This window comes from Gallus gallus, chromosome 17 (genome assembly GCF_016699485.2).
Source record: "Gallus gallus isolate bGalGal1 chromosome 17, bGalGal1.mat.broiler.GRCg7b, whole genome shotgun sequence".
NCBI classification, from domain to species: Eukaryota; Metazoa; Chordata; class Aves; order Galliformes; family Phasianidae; genus Gallus; species Gallus gallus.
Window position 1 is genome coordinate 5,558,002 of NC_052548.1, and position 21,162 is coordinate 5,579,163.

The window sequence follows — 21,162 nt, forward strand, 5'->3', positions numbered from 1 at the left end:
AGTTTCCCCGTACGGTGAGCAGGGCTAGGGCGCCCTGATTGCCCCCACGAAGACGGGGGTGCAGGGGATGCTCAGGCTCAGCTCTGCTGCCCGCACCCGTCCCCGCGGTCCCCAGGAGATGGCAGTGCTCTGTCGTGGGAGATGGCTGCTGCTCGCCCCTGGGACGTGCTGGGGGGACAGCAGTCACCTCGGGGACATTCTGCTGCTGGGGACGGGCCTACTGCCTTCCCTGCAGGTCCCTGTGCCTCTTCCACCCCACGGCCATGGAATGGGATGGAGCCATCCCAGTGAGCATTCAACAGGGATGGGGCAAGGCTGCAGGAATGTCCCTGTGAGCACCCTGCTGATCTCTGACTCCCAGCTCGGTACTGCTGTGACCCAAACCTGCTTGCAAGCAGGGACACTGTGGCAGACCCCAGCTGTGGGCACGCACAGTGGGGTGGCATTGCTGTGGGCCCCACACATCTGTCAGCAGTCTGGGGGAGCACTCACTGCTGGGGAACACCATAACCATGGGTGGACTGGGTGTCACCAATGTGGGGCAGCCCGTGTCACCCTTGCATAGGGGCAGCTCCTGTCTTTAGTACATGGAGCAGCCCCCTCCCCACTATTAAGCCGTGTGGGGTTGTATTTGGGAGCAGGATGGGCTCTTGGCGCCTGAACATCCTCAAAGCGTGTGCTGTGATCCCCAACACTGCTGCTCTGTGCCACCACCCCATAAGGGGTTCCAGGGCACACCCGCTGACCCTATCCCTCGGGGCTCAGCACTGGCAACAAAACCCACTCCCCAGTGGGGAAACCGAGGCACGGGCTCCCCTCACTTCATCCCCCTCCTCCCCCCTCACCCCCCCCCCCCCGTCGCCCGGCACGGCTCCAGCGCTGCGGAGCGGCATTTCCTCCCGGCACGGAGCCGCGCCGCCCGCCGACCCTCCTCCTCCACCTCCTCCTCCTCCTCCTCCTGCCGAAGGGAGTCGGTTTCCTGCCGCCGCCGCCCGCTCACTGCGCTCTGGGCTCGGGGTAGCGGCCGGGATGTGCCGTCGGAGCTCTCCGCTGCTGCCGCTGCTGCTGGCGCTGCTCGGCCGTCCCGGTGAGTGGGGCCGGGGGGTCCCGGTGGTGTGTGGGGCACGGGGAGGGGACGAGGGTGAAGAGGTGCCCGGAGCGCGGTGGGATCAGCCAGGAGCTGTGCCCCGTGGTGGGGTACACGTACTGGGCGTGGGGATGGGACCCTGCTGGCATGGGACCCCTCTGACATGGGACCCTCTGACATGGGATTCTGCTGACATGGGATTCTTTTGACGTGGGACCCCTCCAGCGGCCCCAAAGGCCGGCTGCGTCACCGGGTGTGCGTCAAAGCAGTGCGGCTGCTGCTCCCTTCCCGAGACCACAGCACACAGTGGGTCCTGGGGTGGTCCCCATGTCACCAGAACACCCATCCGGGCAGCCGCTCAGGGAAGGGAGCCCCAAAAGCACCCCGCTGTTGGTGGCATGGAGATGGGCGCTGTTCTGCTGCCTTCACTGTCGGTTCCAGCAGTGCTGACGCTGCCCTCACCCCACAACCTCAGCATGGAGGGTCTGTGGGGCACCCATAGCAGCCAGCAGGCAGAGAGCTGGGGACATGGGGACATGCCATGCCGGGATGGGACTGGGACAGAGTGGTTCTAGGACAGCAGCAGCGTCAGGATGCCCTGCAGTCCATGTCCTGAGGTTTGTGCTATGCAGGCCATGCCTTATGGGGCTGCGCTGTGTGGACCCCATCCTATGTAGTTGTGTCATGTACTCCTTGTCCTATGGCTGTGTCATACGGTCTCCATCCAATGTAGCTGCACCATAGAGTCCGTTCCTATGTAGCTGTGCCGTACAGTCTATGTCTTCTGTAGCTGTGCCATACTGTCCTTGTCCTATGGCTGTGCCATACGGTCCCCGTCCTACATAGATGTGCAGTAAGGTCTGTGTCCTATGCAGCAATGCGATATGGTCCCCATCCTATAGCTGTGCCGTATGGTTTGCATCCTATGAAGCAGTGCCATATATTCCCCATCCCGTACAGCTGTGCCACTGGGTCACCATCCTTTGCAGCTGTGCAATCAGTCTCTGTCCCGAGCAGCTGTGCCAAACAGCTGCTGTGCCGTGTCCGTTGTACTTGTGCCATTTACTCTACATCCTGTGTGGCTGTGCCTTACAGTCCCTGCACTAAGATGGTTCTGCTCCGTGAGCTGTGTTCTATGTAGCTTTGGTCCCCATACTACTCAGCTGTGCCTTCTAGTCTCCGTCCTGCTTAGCTGTGCTGTATGCTATATGGTCCTCATCCTATGGAGCTGCGCTATACTCTCCCACATAGTGATGTAATGTAGTTCCTGTCCTTCCTATCTGCTTTATGATCCTTTGTTTATTTATCTGTGCCATATGGTCCTTGTCCTGAATGTTCAGTACAGTTCCTGCCCTACACAACCAATCAGTAAAGCCCCTGTTATATGTAACTGTGCCTCTATAGTCCTTGTCCTGTGTAGCTCTGCCATATAGGCCATGTCCTACCATGTGGCTGTGCTATACCATGCCCACCACCTGCAGCTGTGCCAAATGGCCCCCATCCTATGTGGGTGCACCATAGCACCCCTGTGCCATGTAGCTGTGCCTTCTACCCCGTGCCCTATGTAGCTGTGCTGTATACCCTGTGTTACCACCTCCCCATGGCACAACAGCCGATGATGGCCCAGAGATGACAGCCCCCCCGGCTGCTGCTCTCCCTCCATTCCCACCCCTGGTGCAGCTGAGTCCTGCCAGCTCATTGCATGAGTGTCAGCGCACCGTGCTGCCTGCGAGCATCCTGCCCTCCTGGAGCCCCCCCAGCCTGGCACCCCCAGCCTGGCACCCCAGCACTGCAGGGCTTTGTTCTGTGCCCGGAGCCTTTGATCAGCTCCTAAAAAAAACAGGAATCCCTCACGCGCCGGGGCGACACGGCAGAGAGGCCGAGGGCGGGTGGTGGGAGGCTGGAAAAACATCAAGTGGGTTTTCTTTCTTTCTTTCTTTTAATATATATATATTTATTTATTTATTTTATTTTTTTTACATTTCCTGGAGTACAAAAATAAATGCGCCCTTATCTGATTGACCCCGCGGGCGCAGGCTGGGCGCAGCTGAGCGCCCTTATCTGATCCTGACATCATGCTGCAGAGCACTGCCTGCCCCTGGGGATGGGGAAGGTGCCCGCTTGGCACCACTGCCCCACAGCCCCTCCGCAGCATCCCCCCTCTGTGTGGGGCTGCATGGCTGCGTCCCCATCTCCTGGCAGTGTGTCACCGGGGGGTGACGAGCCACCCAACGTGCCCTGTGATGCGGGGGATCGGGGCCGTGCCCGGTGCCGCCGGGGCAGCAGTGCAGGGAAGAGTGCCGCGGGCTGCAGCACCCAGATAAGAGGCTGTTTATCTTCCTCCCGATGCTGCGACTGCTGCGCCAGGGGGAGGAAGCGCTGGACAATAGGTGGGACCTCGGCAGCGTCACCGCAGGGCCTGCGCTGTGACCCCACCGTGGCCTCACCACCCCGACATGGCTCCGGACGGCACGCGTGGCCCTCACCCCGTCCCCGACATAGGGTGTCCCTGGCACAGGGCATCGCCTCCTCCTGCATTGGTGGCCCATTGGAGACCCCCCCAGAGAAAGGATGGTGCTCTGTGGCCGCGTCTGAACCAAACGCGGCACCCACAGCCCCAGAGGGCATCCACAGCAGTGCCACCCGTGTGTGCCCCAACACTGGGACGGCTCGGGGACAGCGCTGCCCAGGGCAGGGGAAGTGCCCCAGGTCGTCACCTCCACGTTTGCAGGACCGGAGCTCCAGGCAGCGTTCTGCAGTCAGGATTTCCCTTGACAGCTGCAGCGCGGGGACGGTCAGTGTCAGCGCCGCCCGCCTCGCACCTCCACAGGGACAGCTTGGTGCCATTTCCACACCTGGCCCTTCCGATTTCCTGCCGCAGCGGGGGCCGGGGAGGGCCAATCACTGGGGGAAGCCAGACGGGGACAGTGTTTTTTTCCAGGCCGGATCTGAGGATCATTAATGGGAGCAAGCTAGCCAGCACCAGGCGGGTGTCGCGGCACAGCCCCTCTTGCATGTCCCCTGTCCCCCCGCCACCAGGCAGTGACTGATGTGCCTTTGTTTTCTGCCCAGACCCCGCTCCAGCCGAGCACTGCGACTTGCAGCCGGTGACAGCAGAGCCGCCCATCACGCTGTTCTACACCACCAGCACGGTGCTGCGGGGCTGCGTCAGCAACAGCTCTACATTAGCCAGCCATGAAGTGCACGTCCTCAGCATCCAGTGGTCCAAGGTGAGCCTGGTCCTTTTCCAGCTCCCCCCCCCCCCCAGGGGAAATGCAGCCCCAGCACTGTGGGAGCAGCGAGCAGTGAACGCAGCTGGGACTGCTGTCAAAATCGTTTCCTCCGAGTAATGAGCAGTGAAAGAAACCAGATTAACCTTTTCCACAGTGCAATTTCCCTGCATGGCCCAACTTCTCCTCTCAGACGAAGCTGTGGTTTTGCTCTGTCCCTAAAGGGATGGTTTAAATTCCTTATAAAGGTGACAGCCTGAGCTACGGGGACTGTCCCTGCATTGGGTGTTCCAGGAACCCACATGTCCACGGGGATGGATGGATGCAGGGAGGGATGGAGGAAGTCACTTGGGTTGAGGCAGCCTGCCCAGCACGGTGGCTGCTTTGCGGGTGCTCGAGGCCGGGCACAGCAGGGCAGTGAGCCTGGGGCTGCTCCCTTGCCTGGTGCACTGCCCAGCCCCGAGGTGGGGGCTTTGGCTGGGCAGGGGGAGGCAGCGTTAGGGGTAAATTGGCCGCAGGAACCAGACTGGGCTCTCTTTGAGCTGCCGAGGCGCCAGCAAACGCAGCACCGCCTTCTGGTCCTCACCGCCTCCCAGCTCTCCCAGTTCTGCTTTTTGGGGCACAGGCGGGGGAGCAGGAAGCCTGACCCTGGCACAGGCGCCTGCAAGTGAGCGTCAGGGCCGGGGGTGCCCCGGCTTTGTCACCAGAGGCGGCGGGGGACACACAGTGATGTCACGGCTGTGGCACTCGGCTCGCCGGCACCGAGCCCTGGGGAGCCAGGCAGGGACCCGGCTCCACTCCTAGAAGAATTACTGGAAACTGCTTTCTATAAGCAGATCCCACAAAGCAATTAAAAAAAAAAAAACACCATCCACGACACAACAACACCGAAAAGAAAAAGCCTAAAAAAAGGCCGCGGAGGGCGAGACGCAGCCTCCAGCTCCTCCATCCCCTGCACTCGGCGGGCGCGAAACAATGGAGCGCCGCAAAACACGCGGCAGGAAAACCAACGCGGCTCCTCCTGCCGCCACGGGGCCACCCGGGGTCCCCGGCCACCCACGCAGCTCTGTGGGGTCACAGCCGGCCGCCTGCACGCCGTGCCGCTGCTGCCGCTTGCTTGGTGGTGTAGCAGGGCTGCAGCGGAGCCGCGGTGCCAGGATGGGGCTGGGAGAGCCACGGGGGCACATCCCGGTACCCAGCATGGGGATACTCTGCTGCATGGGGTGAGGTTGCACCGATCCCAATGTGGGGATGCTTCAGGCTGTGGTGCGGGGATGTCCTGGGCTGCTCTACGGAGATGCTCCGGTCCCCACCGGGTGACACCCTGCTGCCTGCTACACAGCACCTGGTCCCTGATGCACTGACCCCCATGAATGGCCACGGCATGGGGATGCTCCTCCCTGGTGTGAGCCATTAGGGGGTAACCAGAGGGGTCTGTCACACTCCGGTGTGGGTATACACCCAAGTGGCATCCCTGCATCCTTCCAGCTGCCCCAAGGCCAAATCTCCCATCCCTGCTGCCTCCCACACGGCTCATGTTTGGGGCCAGCCTGATGTACCTCCCTGCTGCCCCAGTGGGGACGTGGGAGGGGGGTCAATCCCAGCCATATGCAGTGCTGACCCTCTTCTTGCTCCCTGCAGACCCCTGTCCCCATGCTGAATGTGTCCATCACGCCACGGGATGATGACTGCACCCGGCCAGCAGCACTCATCCTCCAGTGCACACAGTGCTTGGCCAGCATCACCCTCCCATGCCAGAACCTCCTCATCCACACTGTGAGTGCCACAGCGGACCCAAGGGAGGGGTTGGAGGGGCTGGGGGTGCTTGGGTCCCCTCTCCTGGGGATGATGCTCACAGCCGGGGGACAGCTGGCTGCTGGCAGCGGATCTGAGCACGGGGCAGGCCGGGCAGTGAATGACGCATGGCGCTTGAAAAAGCTCCTGTTTCCTCTGGCTGCTGGGAGGAAGGTCAGCGATGGGGTTTGGCTCCAGCAAGCTGAGCCGGGGCCGGGAGCTTTGTTAGCAAAATAAACCTCCTGCTTTGTTTGCGGCTAATAATAAAGTGGGCCGAGCTCCTCGCGTGCTGCTGGTCACCTAAAATCCCTGCAGTATGACCCCAAGCTCAATGGAGTCAGTGCTCCGGAGATGCCAATCCATCTGGGCTCAGGGCAGCACCTCCTGTGCCAGGAGTGGGGGTCCTGTGTTTCCCGGGTGGCAGGGAGGGATGCCTCTGTGTGCCCCGCTCTGCCTCAGCTCCGTGTGCTGCTCACCTGCAGGACGCCTCTCTGAGACCCAAGGTGCAGGGCAAGGAGCTGCCAAAGGATGCCAAGGGACATCTGCTGGAGTGGGTGCAGAGGACCTATGGGGGCATCACATCCTACAGCGAGCTGAAGGACCCACAGAGGATCCACCTCCAGCTGGGCGAAAGTGCGGCGGGGCACAGGGAGGGGGAGGGCAGGGGGCTGGCCGGGGGGGGGCGGGACAACTGGGTGGCACTGGGGGGGTTCAGATAACCGCAGCAGTTCTCCTTCTCCACTATGCTGGAAACACGCGGGGCGATGCTGCGGGCACCCTGAGCGTGGTTGTCACATAAAACCATGACAGTGGTGCTGTTTTGGTGGCCTCCAGCACTGCCTGCCTTCCCTGCAGATAGCAACAGCCCCCAGAACTGCATTCCCCAGAAGGACTTCGATGCCACGCCGCATCTCGAGGCTGAGGTCCTCTTCCGTGAGGTGAAGGGCTGTACCAGCAGCAGTGCCCAGAGTGCCAGGGCTGCCCACATTGTCCAGCTGCTGCACAAGCCCAGGTACTGGGGAAGAGGCCAGGGTCTCTTGTGGGCATCCCAAGAGGGGCCTAATGCTGGACTGGGAGTATCTTGTGGCTTTGCAGCTTGCCCATCACGGAGGTGAAGCTGACCCTGAACTGCCCCAGACAGCAGCAAAACAATCAGATCCTCCTCCTGCAGGGCCCGGCCAACCTCACCTGGCTCCTGATGCTGAACAACTGCAGCCTTCAGTTCCTGGTATGGCCCTCGTGGCACTTCCCCACTGCTGCCCCCATCCCTGTCTCTGCTAACTCCCTTCTGCACCATCCCTGCAGGCCTCCGGAACCTACAAGATCCTGCACTTCCCCATGGACCCACGTAAAGGGGAGCTGCTGCCCGACACGGAGCAGGGCCTCATTGCCAAAGCCTTTGAGAAGAACTACAGCATCATCGCCTCCTACTCCGTCATCCCCATCAGCCCCCACATCACACTGAATATCCACGAGCGTGGTCAGTCCACAGCGCATGAGTGGGGCCAGGGGCTTTAAGTGGGGGGTCCTCACTCAGACCCCATACCCTCTCCCTGCAGAGGTACCGAAGAAGCTGCCTGTGGGGCCCACCTCGTCAGCCCCTAGCCCTGACGACGTGTCTAGCAGTCTGCTCTTCACGCTCAGTCCCTGGAAGTGCACGGATGACACCATGGAAATCGTCATCGCCAGGTCCAACCTGGAGGTGAGGGCAGTGCCTGAGGAGGGGATGGCATCCTGCTCCAGGTGCTGAGGAGTGAGAGGAAGCCCGGCCGGGCACACCAGAGGGAGTCGGGCATGATTGCTGCTTTTGTCGTAGCCCATCAAGGACGTGGTGAACATCACCCTGCGGGACATCAGCTGCCAGGCTGAGAAGAACGCCACACACTTCATGCTGCACACCCTGCTCAGCCACTGCGGCACCTCGCTGGAGAACCACGGCCATGCCAACAACGAGGTGAGCACTGCTGGCCGTGGTGCTGATGGGGAGACCCTGGAGCCACCCCAACCCCATGGGGAGACCACGGCAGGGGAGATGCTCATGGGGACACCTCTGTGGCCAATCTGACTGAGTCTTCCTCCCCTCCTCACAGCTCGTCCTCAGCCTGTCCAAGGGCTCGGTGCTCAGGAGTGTGCGGGTAAGTGTTGATGGCGGTGTCACCAACTGGGGGTGACACGTAGTGGCTGACGCCGTCCCTGCTTGCAGGTGGCCTTCCAGTGCCCGATCCCACGGGAGCTCTTCCTGCGCCTCTTCCCCACCGCCGCCTTCAAGGCACCGCAGACAGAGCTGGAGGTCAACAAGGAGGTGTTTGTGCAGGTACCGTGCATGGGCTCCAGGCACCGGGGTGGGGACCACACCGTGGGGTGGCGGCATCCCTAATAGTCACCCTCTCCTCATGCAGGCATCCATGCACTTGGAGGACTACCCGGCCGACCTGCAGCTCAAGGAGTGCTACCTGATGGCCCCCGGCATGGAGCCGCTGCTGCTGGTGCAGGGCAACAAGGCGCAGAGCTCCAGCGTGGCCATGCTGGAGGAGCCCCCCAGCAACCGGGCCAGGAAGGTCTGGCGCTTCCGCTTCACCTACACCGTCCCCGAGGGCAGGCACGTCCCCTTCTCCGCCACCCTCAAGTGCAAGGCTGGGCTGCAGGTCAGCATCACCCCCTTCTGGCACCACGGTCCCCCTAGGCATATCAATGGGCTTATAACCAAGCTGGGAACAGCATCCCTGGTCCCCAAAGTCCTTGGGCACAGGGCACTGAGCCACATCCCCACGGGATGGTGGCACTGGGGCTGGAATATCTCCATGCTCACCCCAACCCTCTGCCTGGCAGAACAACACCATCTTCGAGAAGGTTTTGGAAGTGAAGGTGAAGGACGTCTGGCGGCTGCCCAACAGTGAGCTGGGGACACGGGGCAGGGTGGGGGGACACTGCTGGGTCTGAGGAAGGTACCCCCTCACTGACGGCCTCATCCCACTGCAGACCAAGGGCTGGGGCTGTCCGCCGTGCTGGGCATCACCTTTGGAGCCTTCCTCATCGGCGCACTCCTCACTGCTGGGCTCTGGTATATCTACTCGCATACCCGTGAGTATCTCTGGGGGGAAGCTGGGGGGGCCCACACACACGTCCCATTGCTGGGAAAGCCATCCTCCTCCCCACTCCCACCCGTCCCGCACGTCCCCGGGAGGGGGGCTGTCATGTTGCTATCACCCAGACATCCCTTTTGGCCGAGGCATCTCGTGAGAGCGAGCCAGCCATGGTCCCCAAGGTCCCCACAAAGCCCATCACCATCCCTCATCTTATCAGGGCCGGGGGGGCAGGGAGGGGGTGCAGAGCCGTGTTGGCCGGGGAGCATGAGCCCTGCGCCAGGGACGGGTCCCTTATCAGGGCTGGAAAGGTCATGTCCAGGATGAGCCATCCCCTGCCGGCCCTGCCGGCGCCGAGTTTTGTTTTTTGGCCCTACATTATTTTTCTTTCCCCCCCTCCCCCCCCCTCCTTCCCACCCCCTCCCTGGACCGGCGGCGTAATGCAGGTCCCATCTCCAAACTGCAGCCGGTTTCCACCACAGCACCAGCCTCGGAGAGCAGCAGCACCAACCACAGCATTGGCAGCACCCAGAGCACCCCCTGCTCCACCAGCAGCATGGCCTGACCCCCTCGCCCCCCCCCTCGGCCATCACCCCAACACCACCGCCGGCTCAGCCTCCATAAAAGCCTTTTTCTGCCCCAAACCTCAGGCTGAGCCCGGAGGGGGCCACCCTTACTCATTCAGTGAATGCTTTGGCCCCCCCAAGGCAGCCCAGGGCAAGGGAGGGGGGGCACCATGCAGCACCCTTCAAGGGGGTTCCCAGCATATGGGGGTGTTGGGGGCAAAATGCGGGTGCCCGAGGATAGCTGCTGGCACTTAGGCAGTGTTTGCACCCCAGCCCCTGCATTACCTTTCCCCCGATAACACGGTGCAAATGCACGCTGAGCAGCAGCCGGGGGGCAGGGGGTGCAGCCCCGATGGGGTGACCCCCCCGCATTGTCCCATGGAGGCAGTGGGCAGCATTGGGAGCAGCAAATGGTTTATTGGGGTGGGGGCTGGGGGCCAGGCAGCACCGCACTGCTGCCCTCTCAGCCCAGGGCAGTGCACAGACAGCAACCCGGGCACCCTCAGCCCAGCTCCAGGTCAAAGTTACAAACTTAATAATAATAAAAACTTACACTACATTAAATTAGTGGCGCAGAGCCTTGAAGCATCACTCATACCTGGGACACAGAGCACCCACACACCCCCAAAACCTGCCCTGGGGGGGGGACAGGGAACTCTCGGGCCCCCCAGTCTGAGACCGGGGCCACCCTGAGTCCATCTCATCAGGAGTGTCTCCTCCAGCTCATGGGGACAGACATTCCCTGGGCTGGCACAGACAAAAGGCACTGGGGTGAGAAGGGGCAGGGACAGCCCAGCTTGGGGAGGGTCCTATCCGCCTCCAAGCATCATCCAAAAATTCAAGTCCAAGGAGGTGCAGAGCCCCCATCCCTACTACTGGGACAGCGTGGGGTCCAGCAGCTTGAGGACCCCCCCAACCAGGTGCAGGCTGCCGGTGACAAGGACACGGATGGCGGCCGCCTCCTGCAGCAGCACAGCCCCACTGGTGGCCACAGGGTGCGGGTGAGCCCCCACTTTGGAGGCAGGCAGGGGCAGGTGGGGGTCCCGGCCCTGCGTGATCCACTGCAGCGCGTGGGAAATGCAGGGGAAGACGAGGGAGGTGGAGTTGAGCGGCCGCTCGGCCGGGGGCACCAGGAGCAGGGCTCCCCGCAGGGGGTCCGGTTGCAGCAGCCCCCCCACCTCCAGGGGGGCCGGCAGCCATGGGCCCCCCTTCTCCTCCATCAGCCGCGTCCACGTCTTCTGGTTCTCCACACAGCGCGTGAGGGCGTTCTCCAGGGTCACGTTGAAGTTTTGTTGGTCTGCTGGGGGGATTGGGGTGGGTTCGGGGATGGGGTGGAAGGGCCACCCCCAGAGCCCGGTACTCACCTGAGTTAGCAGCCACCGACACCTCTGTGAAGTTGGGGCAGAAGACGGCGTAGTCAAAGTGGCAGGGCTGTGGGGAGAGGGGGGATCAGCAGGGCAGGGGATGCGGGGACTCCCAGGACAGCCCCACCACCGCCACCACGATGCCACCAGGACCTGTCCCAGCCCAGCGTGGCTTGATGGGGGGGTGTTAGGACTGCAGCTGGGGCTGTGAGCCCCTCGGAAAGGAGGGCGGCATTGAGCCGGGAGACAACAGGACAGCAGGACAGACGGACAGCAGCTCCACCATGTGGCTCCCAGCACCTGCAGCAAAGTGGGGCCCAAGGACAGCATCCCCCCGCCAGCACCCCAAAACCTCACCAGCAGCAGCTTCAGTAGCGCAGCTGTGTCCCGGTCCCCCGTAGCGTTGAAGAGGAGCACCCGCACCTCAGAGCCACTATAGGGACAAGGGGTGGGTGGGTCTGCCCTATGCCACGCATCCTTGTCCCCCTCCCCACGTCCCCTCCTTACTCCTGGGGTTTGTCCTCATTGAGGGCCGCCTGGCGAAACCAGCGGACGCAGGCTTGGATGCTGCTGGTGGTGTGAGCCCCATCGATGTACCACGTCACGGGGCCGTGCGGCAGCACCTGGGTACGGCCCGGCCACTCTGTGTCCCGCAGCCCTGGAGGGGGGGGGGAAGGCACGAAGCATGGCTGGATCCTGCCACCCCCAGCACCAGGATGTCACCGCAGGGGGATCACAGCCAAGCGCAGCCCCCCGCTGCCCGTACCGCACCTTGGATCATGGCATCACTGGGGCAAAACGTGGGTGCCAGTGGCACCGAGCGCTGTGCCGACAGCTCCGCTCCAGGCAGCACGTCCTGCAGCACATCGGTACCTGCTGGGGGTGGGACGCTGTGAGCCACAACGGCACCGCTCAGGCCGTGCCCCCCCAGCCCCACGTCGGGCCTTACCTTCATAACCGCGCCGCTGCAGCCACGTCCGTGAGAGCTGCAGAGCCAGAGCAGCATTGGAGCGCTGGTGGCTGCCCGCCAGCCCCAGCTCCAGCACCTGCGTCCCCGCCTCAAAGGCATCCAGCTCGGGGCACAGGTACAGCGGGCACTGCGGGGACGGGAGGCTGAGCCCGGACCCGTGGAGGCCCCCACCCCAAGGCTCAGCCCCACGCTGTCCCCTGAGCTCACCCCACACTCCCGCGCTCGGTCCCGGAGCACTTCCAGCGGTTGTTCGGGCTGCGGCACAGTGAACGCCGGCACGCCGGGCTGCGGGAGACGGGCGGTTGGGATCCAAACACGGGGTCAGGGTGGGATGCCAGGCCTTCTTCCTACCTTAAAAATGCCCCCCTTCTGCCAAGCGATCTTCTCCACCGTGTCCCCCAGGATGCTGGTGTGGTCGATGCCCAACGAGGAGACGCCGCACACCACGGGCGCCCTGGGGACGCAGCAGAGCGCAGCGGTGACGCAGGGATGGCACAGCCGGAAGGCGCAGAGCCCGACCCGCTCCTACCTGATGATGTTGGTGCAGTCGAAGGCACCACCGATGCCCACCTCCACCACCGCCAGGTCCACCTGGGTGCACAGAACAGTTACAGCAGCCGGAAAAGAGCTCTCAGACCCCCACGTCTGACCCCAACCCATCCCCACAGACCCCCACAGCACCCACCTTCTCCTGCAGGAAGACGTGGAAGGCCATGATGGTGAGGAAGCGGAAGTAAGCCGGCATGTTGGCCTGAGACTCGTCCTGAGGGATGGGGGCATCAGGGGGTGGCCGTGAGGGCTCCCCACACCGCAGTGAGCCCCGGGACCCCCCCATACCCCACCTTGGTGCCCCGCAGCCGGCGGTACACCAGCCAGAAGTACTTGCTGAACAGCTCCTTGCTCAGCGGCTGCCCGTTGATACGGATCCGCTCGCGCACCTGCACCAAGTGGGGGGAGCTGGGGGGGGGGCAGGGGGGCACGTTTAGCCCCGGCTCACCCCCAGTGCCGCCCCCCCCCCCCCCCAGTGCCCACCGCCCACCTGTAGAAGCCGGTCCGCAGCCCATAGCCGCGCAGGATGCGCTCGGTGAAGGCGCAGGCTGAGCCCTGGGGATACACCGCCATCAGCACAGCAACGTGGGGGGGATGGGGGGCAAAACGGCAGCGTGCCCCTCCACAGCCCCCACCACGCGCTGTCACTCACCTTGCCCTTCGTCCCCGTGACGTGGATGATGTTCAGCCGATCCAGGTCCTCGACCTGCGGGGTGAGCGCCGGGTGAGACCCCCGGGCCGCGCGTCACGTGGGGAGGCGGACACGTGTGGGGCCACAGCGGCCATCGGGGCGCCCCGTGGGCTCACCTGCAGCCCGCTCCTCTCCAAAAAGCCCCGCATGGCCTCCAGCTGCGCCCGGGGGTCCCCGCGTTCCCTCTTCACCTGCTCCAGGTAACTGGCGTTGGTCTGCAGCGTGTTCAGCGTGCGGATGGCGTCCTGCAGCGAAGCGGCGGCTGCGGCGCCCATCACGGCGGTTTCGGCCCCGCGCCCGCCGCGGTGTGAGCGCGGAGGGCACCGACCTCTTACGGCCGGGGCGGCCCCCGGGGGCACCCACGTGCTGTACCCGCACGGGGCGGCCCCGCACCGCGGTTTGCCCGCCGCCCCGCTCTCACCGTTACCGGAGCGCCGCCGCCGCCGGTCCCGCTCCCCCCCCCCCATCCCCCCCGCAGAGCGCCGGCTCGGAGCGGCCCCCGACCCCGCACGCCCGCTCCCTTCCGGCCCGGCTCCGCGCCCCGTCCCCCCGCAGCTCCCTCCCCTCTCCCCCTCCCCCGGGCTCCAACTACCTGATAGTCCGCTGCAGGGACGCGCGCCGGCCGCGTGCTGAGCCGCCTCCCTCCGCTCCCCGCCGCCCCCCGCAGCGCCCCGCGCAGCGCGCGCAGCCCCCGCGCCACCATCGCGCCGCGCCGCCCCGCGCCGTCCGCTGTTCGCGCGCGCCGCCGTCCCCGCGGCCGCAGCCCCGCCCCGCCCCGCCGCCATCTTTGGAGAGGGCAAAACGCCGCCACGTCGGGGCGGGAGACGTGACGGAGAGGGGCGGCGGGACGGCCCCCCCAAGCAGCGGTCCCACGCGGGGCGCTGAGAGCATCGCTCCCCCCCTCCCCCCTTCCCTCCATCTCCCCATCCCCGCACGGCGCCGCCCCGCAGCCCCATCCCCACGGGCAGAGCGGAGCGGAGCAGAGCCACGCGTCCCCCCTCCGCCCCCCCCCTCCCCGGCCCGGGCTGCACGCACACGCAGGGGAAAGGAAGCGGCCCTTTGGCTCAGGCCCGTGTTTTTATTCAGCAGCAGCGCGGCTTATTGCTTGCAACCAACCTCATTTGTCCAGGGGAAAAAAAACAAACAAACCCACACACAAAAAGTCCCCTCCGTCAGCAGACGTTATTTCACAGCCCTCCACCGTGTCAGCTTTACCTTATAGGTGTCCTTTATCATCCTCACCCACTGCTCTCACACCGGTCCAATGCCCGCCGCTGTGTGCCCGGAGCTGCTCTGCTACCTGCAGGGCTTTGCCATGAGCCTGGTTAACGGACAACTTATCAAACACCAAAGGTTATGACCCCCTGCACGTTGTACACATTGGAAAGCCCGGGGATCTGCATGGCTCGGGAGAAGGCAGCCACCTCCGGCTGGAGGTCGGTCATGGAAGACAAGGTGGGAAGGAGCCCTCGCTCTGTATCAGTCCCAGCGCTCCGGCAGTGCCCGGTGTGTGCCCGGTCCCTGGGGAAGGCAGCAGCACTGCTCCAGGCTGTCCACAAATGGCTCCAGGACAGAGGAGTGCACACTGGTGTGTTTGTAAGCAGAGCAGCCCCCGCAGCTGCAGCACAACCATGCTGGGAAGCACTGCAAGCGGCAGGACGGGGGGCTGCTTCCAAGCAAAGCCCAGAGCACAGCCTGAGTACAGCAACCCCGGCTCCATCATTAGCGCTAAGGGGAGAAAGCACGCAGCTGTCTGGGTGTGCCCCACAAAGAACTTAATTGCAAGTCCGGAGCCAACAAAGCACAGACACCGAGTGCTGCGACAGATTAATTCCCACTGTAAATCCTGGCTGTATGGAGCAACCAGTTCCATCAGCGTGGTCTGCCCTGTAAGTCCCCTTCAAGGCCGGAACAAGAGTTGGTCATTAAGCCTGGAGCCGCTCTGCTTTCCCCACATTACTCAGAAGCATCTGCAGCGTCCTACACCAACACTTGGGCGCTCAGAGGACACGCAGCGCAGGAGCTGACACCAACTGAGAGCTGCAGATAGCTCCCAGCAGGGCTCCCCGCAGCAAGCCCCAGCACTGGCAGAGCCACCCTCTCCATCATCAGATCCATAGCAATCGATCCACAAGATTAACATAATCAATACGGACTGCTCCGTGGGGACACGGGCTGTGCCAAAGCCGCAGGGAAACAGCTGCGGGCTCATAGGCATCACTTCCCCACTCACACACACAACCACACAGCTGTCCCGCTGCAGCTCCTTGGCAACAGAGCTGCTGCACAAGGACAGGGGAGGGCAGAGCTCAGGTAAAGCCACCAGGCACTTGGCCTTGAAGGAAGTCCCTGACCAGAAAGAGAGATCCCACTGAGATGTCCCTGCTCAACGCATCCCGCAGAGCAGCCCAGCCGAGACCCTGCTCAAAACACCCTGTCAAATTCAGTCTGGTTGGTAGCCGCAGGGTTCCTGCCCTGGTTTGCTGGCTGCTGAGGCATGTGCCCACCCCGCCTGCGTGGCGGGGCCAGGTACTCGAACATGGACTGGTTGTGGGTGGACAGCATGTTTTTGAGGTCCGAGGGCATGGGGTCTGACCAGAAGAAGTCGTGGTTCAGCGCATCATCGCTGTCGATGCGTTGGGCCGGGTCCAGCACCAGCAGCTTGTCGATGAGGTCGAGCGCATAGGGGTCCTTGACGTAGGCCTTCAGGCGATCCTTCACCTTGCGCTTCTGGCCCTTGGGGAGCTCCAGCTTCTGGTACAGCTCGTACTTATCCACATTCGGCCAGACCTGGAAGGGTCAGGGAGGAGAGGTTGGGAGAAGATAGCATCAGCAATGGCTTGTGTGCTCCCTGACACCCTCAGGCAAACCAGCGTGAGGTTTGCGGAGAGAACAATACCATTTTATAACCTCCCAGTCAGCAAACCTCATTCCCACAGCACAGAGAAGGCAATAAAGTGTGCACGAAGGTCTAAAGACATGCGGACAAGTCAGGACAGAACCTTCCTGCTGTGGGAACAGCACATGGCGTGGCGCTCCTGAAGGTACTCCAGGATTTCTGATTCTCCCACACACATACACAAAAAAAGATGTACTAGAGAACACAGCTTGGGCCAACTCCAACATCCAGAAAGGCCAAGGGCAAAACTCTTTGCTAAATAACAAGCCGGATGTACACAGCAACTTTTATACTTAGAAACTACAGCCTGCTGCAATCACCTGCACTTATATCAACCTCAGTCTGGGAGAGATAAGAGCAGCAAGTGCTTGGGCACAAAAGGAAGCACCTTTGGCATAGGTAAAAGGCATCAGCCTCCACACTGCGTGCAAAACCACCCGCCCACCTCACCCTGTGTAATTACAGCCCTGGCCAAGATCTCTCCTGGCTCAATCCCCCACCAGAGGGCAGGACAGAGTTCCCTGAAATAAGGAGCAGAGAGCTCACACCAGGGCTGAGCTGAAACCACAAATCGCAAGCCAGAACTAAAGAGGCTTTCTAAGGTGAAGAGTGCAAAGCACTTGAAACAAACAAACAAAAGCTTCTTTAACCAGGAAGATAGAGGGTGTTCATCTGAGACACAACCCCCCAAACACAGAACAGATTCCTACATGTAATGTTCTGTTCTTTCACTCTCTGAGCAGTCAGCATCCTCTCAGTGCTCAAAAACAAGGACACTGCTCAGTCATCCCAGAAAAGGCCAAATTCACCATCTCGTGTAAGGAGGTGGCATGAGTCATGGGAGAGCTGGAGTTTACACACAGCAGCGTGGATGCTCAGTGTTCAGCTGGGCACTCAGTTCTCAGGAGCCTCCCCAGCCTCCCTGCCAGCAGCAGGCACGCTCCAGTGCTGGGAACACACAACAGCCCACACACAGGAGAGGGAAGAGGACCAGAAGTGCCTTGTGCCAGTCCCTGCCCTCAGTGCTGTATTGCAGATGCCATAGCCTGCCCACGCTCTCGCCCTCACCTCTGGTGTGATGGATCCGCAGAGCTGGCTAATGAGGGTGAGCTGGTGCTGCTCCGTGTTCCCCTGCATGATGGGGCTGCGGGTCCACATCTCTGCCATGATGCAGCCTCCACCCCAGAGGTCAATGGGGGGCCCGTAGTCCCGCTCCCCTAAACAGAGGTGCTCTGTAAGTCACCTGGGGCGTGAAGGGAGGAGAAGCCAGCGGTACCCATCACCTCCTACCTAGCAGCAGCTCCGGCGGCCGATACCACAGAGTCACGACCCGGTTGGTGTAGCGGTTCGGCTGGCTGTTCTTAGCCAGGCTGAAAGCTCGAGCCAGCCCAAAGTCTGCAAGCTTCAGGACTCCGTCCCTCGTGATCAGAACGTTTGCAGCTTTCATATCTCGATGCAAGATCTGTACAAGGACAGACATGGAAAAGTTAAGGTGCTGAGGTATCACCTCCTTGGGCACCCAGGTGCCAGCAGGGTGCTCAGACTCGGGAGACGAAGGACAAAGTAGAACTTCTCTCCAATCTGTACTACAACACCTCAGACCACAGCACAGATCTGGCCCACTACCTTGTTCCTGTGGATGTAATACAGTCCATTCAATAGCATCTGCATAACTTTCTTGATCTCTGAGAGCGTGAACTTGACGTGGGTGTTGCTGAGAAGGCCAGCCAGGTCGTGCTCACAGAAGTCAAACACCAGGTAGATACTTCCCTTGCAGCGGTTGTATGGAGAGGCTACAGGAGAGGCAAGGAGGGACAGTCAGCAAGGGATTTTCAGTCCCATCAGAGCTCCCCCTGACCTCCATCCATCCTCACTCACTAGTTGAAACCTCTCGGCAGAGGAACATCAAAACAGGGACCCCAGATGCCTCAAGATCCTTCAAAAAGAGGTATTAAAACAACAAAACAAGCAACAGAAGAACGGGGGATGAGGATCAGAGCAGTAGTGAATATCATGAGAAAGGCAAGGAAAGAGCAAAAAAGTCTTTGAAAGCTTCATTTGTGTGTTGTGTGCATAATGACTGTGGGGTTTCATGCCTAGAAACCACAGCCCAGGGGTGCACACACACACAGCTGCTAGCCAAGCACAATCACTACATCAGCATTAGAGGAGGCAGAGGCAAAGACAGACTCACAGGAATACAGAAAATCTTTCTAAAATAACATCAGAAAGTGAAGTTGACTGCAACCTCAAATGGCATCTATGAAAACAGACTGATGCAGATCAGTATGATTTAAAACCCCCATTTCAATTGCAATTTATGGTCAATAACAGGAAACCTCAAATGAAGCAATCAATTTCAATCTCGTTCCTAGAGCGCACGTGCAAAACACCAAAATGAAAGGCTGATTTTCATCAGCTGTGCACAGCAAAACTTGCTGATCAGCAACAAGAACGAGAAAATGAAGGCTAAGCTCAGCCTGCATAGTGAATGCAGCAGCTCTCCCCTGCACGCCTGGAGGATGCTTTCTAGATTGCTCACACAGTCCCTGACAGTGGTGCAGTCCTTACAACACCTCTCCAACATAAAAAGAGAAAAGCTTAAAGTCTGAGAACAGTAAATGGAACGGTTCTGTTTTTCACTTGAAACTGAGGTCAAAGTAGATTCAGATGAAAACTGGAATTTAAACAAAACCCAAACAATTTGACACATCTACAAAAATATTTACCTCAGGCATGCCAGAAACACGCTGTCAGCACAACTGATTTAATCACACCAAGAATTAAAGATTAACTTGGTGCTGGTGTTTTCCCTTGTACCTACTGATTCCAAAAACTGGCAGTAACCTACATTCAATGGAGCAACACCAGGTTCCCAGACCTAGGCCTGAGGTTTCTACCAGTTCAGTGCAGAAAACATCAGCAGCAGAAAGGTGCCACTGACAATTTTATTTAACCAAAAAGACTGACTACAGCATGGCAGGCTTTAATATCATCTGCCACTTTCAAAACTGCTTTTGCAGTACAAATCCACACATGAGAAGGATATACAAAAATGAGGAAATGCTTTAAAATGATTTCCCTGGAAACTGAGCCAGGCCAGGTGCATTAAGCACACCAGTCACACAGCAGAGACGTGCTGCCTCCCCCAGGGACCGCCTGCAGCAACGAGATGGAACAGCAGCTCAGCACGGAGCAACTGAATCACTCACTGTGAAGTCGCAGCACTTCTAATCCAGCCCTCAAAGCCTGGGGGGTTCTGTCATGCACAGAATGAGAGGCTGAGCATGTCTCCAGCTGGAGCTGTCACCAGCACAAAGCTCCACGAGCTGTGTAAGCACATGCAGAAGCACAGCTCCTGTTCCCAATGGCGTCGGCACCATAACGCTGCAATACCACCACCAGGCAGAAAATCCTCTGCTTCAAATTCTCTCCTGCTGCAGGTTTATTTAAAGCCACTCAGACAGCACACAGACAGTGTTCACTGCGATAGCACAGGCACGCTCCAGCAGCACTGACAACAGCTTTTTCCAGCCAAGCTGCAGCACAGTAGCATTCATTCAGAAACAGTTTCCACAGATGAGTGTGTGGTCACCCCAGATTAAAGACGTGAGCACTTTGATGTGACGTGCTCAGCTGGAGGATCCATCCCAACTGCAACACAGCAGCCTGCTCAGCCATGAACAAAGGCTGAAAACAGACATCCCCTCAGCAAGCAGCCAGCACAAAGGAGACCCCGCCAGCTACCTTTGGTCCTACAGATTTCTATGAGGTTCACCACATTCTCATGCTTGAGCAGCTGGAGGATTTTAATCTCTCGCAGAGCTGTGATGGGGAACTGGAAAGGAGAAGCAGAAGACACGGGTTAGGAGTGCAGCTCACATCTGCCTAGAGAACGGGAGAGATTGGGCTGCTGCAGCACAGCAGGGAACCTGCTTGAGTAGCACTGCAAGAACTTACTTAAGAGCAATTGAAACTTCAAAATATTACAGGGACACCAACAAAACTCATTGGCCATCAGGCCACCTTTAGGAGAGGGATTCTGCCACAAGGTGGAGGTGTTTGGGTGATGCAGACACCCGCCCTCCCCTCTCCCGAAGGGAGGGCACAGCACGGCCCCAGCTGACCCACAGCACGGCCATCCCACCCACCCGTGCTGCGTACGGTTGCTCAAGACCTGGCACGTTACAGCGGTAAATATTGTTAAAGAACACACGCTGACGTTCCATGGAGCACCCTCCAATCCGCCATTCCAAAGCCCACCACTCCTCCCCGAACCCTCCAACCCAGCCCTTCCCAAGCACGGCACGGCCACACGCCCACGCTTACCCCCTCCTTCTCATTTTCCATCAACACCTTCTTCAGCGCGACCTTTTTGCCCGTCTGCCGGTGCTTGGCTTTGAACACTTCCCTGTAAGAACGGGAAGAGACCCGTGAGCAGGGAAGGGACCGCGCGGACGGCCCCGCGGCCCCGTGAGGAGGCGGGCGAGGCCGCGGCCCCCACCCCGGCCACCCCCAGCACAAAGGCCCCGGGTCAGGCCGCGGCCTGGGCCCCAGGACGCCGAGGAGCCGCAGGGAATAGGCCCGGAAGGAGCCAGGCCCCGCCGGGAGCAGGCCCGAGGGCCGGAGCGCTCACCCGAAGGTGCCCTGCCCGATTTTGGCGAGCTTCTCGTACTTGGAGACCTCATCGCAGAAGGGGCACTCCACCATGTCGTACTGCTTGGCCATGCCGGCCGCCGCCCTCACTTCCGCCCTCCCGCCTACGCTACTTCCGGCGCGCCGGCGCGCTGCCTGCTGGGATTTGTAGGCCGCCTTCGGCCGCCATGTTGTCACCCTGGATAAACCTTTCGCGCTTAGGGTTGCTGCCACCAGCACCCCGCGGCCTTGTGGCTCTCTCCGGAGGTGTGCCCGCATCCCCTCGCCTCAGAG

At 60.9% G+C, this 21,162-nt stretch overlaps 3 protein-coding genes across 16 annotated transcripts; 1 reads left to right on the forward strand and 2 right to left on the reverse strand.

Annotated features, from left to right (window-relative positions):
• Window positions 1-960: 960 nt before the first annotated feature.
• Window positions 961-10,324, forward strand: ENG (endoglin). Its single transcript, NM_001080887.2, has 15 exons — window positions 961-1,087; window positions 4,160-4,317; window positions 5,959-6,093; window positions 6,594-6,744; window positions 6,967-7,123; window positions 7,207-7,339; window positions 7,417-7,591; window positions 7,671-7,813; window positions 7,928-8,065; window positions 8,202-8,246; window positions 8,315-8,425; window positions 8,511-8,756; window positions 8,941-9,004; window positions 9,091-9,192; window positions 9,641-10,324. Exons 1-15 carry the CDS (start codon window positions 1,030-1,032, stop codon window positions 9,757-9,759), a joined length of 1,935 nt encoding a protein of 644 aa, NP_001074356.2. The 5' UTR covers window positions 961-1,029; the 3' UTR covers window positions 9,760-10,324.
• FPGS (folylpolyglutamate synthase) lies at window positions 10,158-14,629 on the reverse strand. Of its 13 annotated transcripts, none has more exons than XM_046901884.1 (15): window positions 14,550-14,629; window positions 13,451-13,579; window positions 13,296-13,349; window positions 13,134-13,198; window positions 12,937-13,051; window positions 12,780-12,857; window positions 12,624-12,685; window positions 12,446-12,548; window positions 12,302-12,379; window positions 12,074-12,221; window positions 11,896-12,000; window positions 11,632-11,782; window positions 11,482-11,557; window positions 11,125-11,191; window positions 10,158-11,057 (listed from the first exon to the last, which is right to left on the reverse strand). In XM_046901884.1, the coding sequence occupies exons 1-15, from the start codon at window positions 14,568-14,570 to the stop codon at window positions 10,633-10,635; spliced, it is 1,677 nt and encodes a 558-aa protein (XP_046757840.1). In that variant the 5' UTR covers window positions 14,571-14,629; the 3' UTR covers window positions 10,158-10,632. The 13 variants fall into 13 exon arrangements, with proteins under 13 accessions (XP_046757840.1, XP_040505223.2, XP_015135198.3 ...); XM_040649289.2 differs by having other exon boundaries at window positions 11,896-11,997; window positions 13,927-14,629; XM_015279712.4 differs by having other exon boundaries at window positions 10,158-11,060; window positions 11,896-11,997; window positions 13,927-14,629.
• Window positions 14,379-20,977, reverse strand: CDK9 (cyclin dependent kinase 9). 2 transcript variants are annotated; one of them, XM_040649074.2, is made up of 7 exons: window positions 20,909-20,977; window positions 20,563-20,644; window positions 19,981-20,071; window positions 17,860-18,026; window positions 17,524-17,695; window positions 17,302-17,450; window positions 14,379-16,124 (listed from the first exon to the last, which is right to left on the reverse strand). In XM_040649074.2, exons 1-7 carry the CDS (start codon window positions 20,959-20,961, stop codon window positions 15,759-15,761), a joined length of 1,080 nt encoding a protein of 359 aa, XP_040505008.1. In that variant the 5' UTR covers window positions 20,962-20,977; the 3' UTR covers window positions 14,379-15,758. The 2 variants fall into 2 exon arrangements, with proteins under 2 accessions (XP_040505008.1, NP_001006201.1); NM_001006201.3 differs by having other exon boundaries at window positions 20,870-20,977.
• Between the last annotated feature and the right edge of the window lie 185 nt (window positions 20,978-21,162).

Excerpts from the sequence above, each read along its gene's own strand:
- ENG (NM_001080887.2), top strand. The coding sequence starts at position 1,030 with ATGTGCCGTCGGAGCTCTCCGCTGCTGCCGCTGCTGCTGGCGCTGCTC. Across the intron at positions 6,094-6,593 it reads AGAACCTCCTCATCCACACT|GACGCCTCTCTGAGACCCAA; the intron begins GTGAGTGCCACA and ends GCTCACCTGCAG. Across the intron at positions 8,066-8,201 it reads ACGGCCATGCCAACAACGAG|CTCGTCCTCAGCCTGTCCAA; the intron begins GTGAGCACTGCT and ends CCCTCCTCACAG.
- FPGS (XM_040649282.2), bottom strand. The coding sequence starts at position 14,290 with ATGGGGCTGCGGGGCGGCGCCGTGCGGGGATGGGGAGATGGAGGGAAG. Across the intron at positions 12,858-12,936 it reads GCCGGCTGCGGGGCACCAAG|GACGAGTCTCAGGCCAACAT; the intron begins GTGGGGTATGGG and ends CCCATCCCTCAG. Across the intron at positions 11,783-11,895 it reads CAGTGATGCCATGATCCAAG|GGCTGCGGGACACAGAGTGG; the intron begins GTGCGGTACGGG and ends CCCCCCCTCCAG.
- CDK9 (NM_001006201.3), bottom strand. The coding sequence starts at position 20,961 with ATGGCCAAGCAGTACGACATGGTGGAGTGCCCCTTCTGCGATGAGGTC. Across the intron at positions 17,696-17,859 it reads ATTACATCCACAGGAACAAG|ATCTTGCATCGAGATATGAA; the intron begins GTAGTGGGCCAG and ends GTCCTTGTACAG. Across the intron at positions 16,125-17,301 it reads GCGGATCCATCACACCAGAG|GTCTGGCCGAATGTGGATAA; the intron begins GTGAGGGCGAGA and ends TGACCCTTCCAG.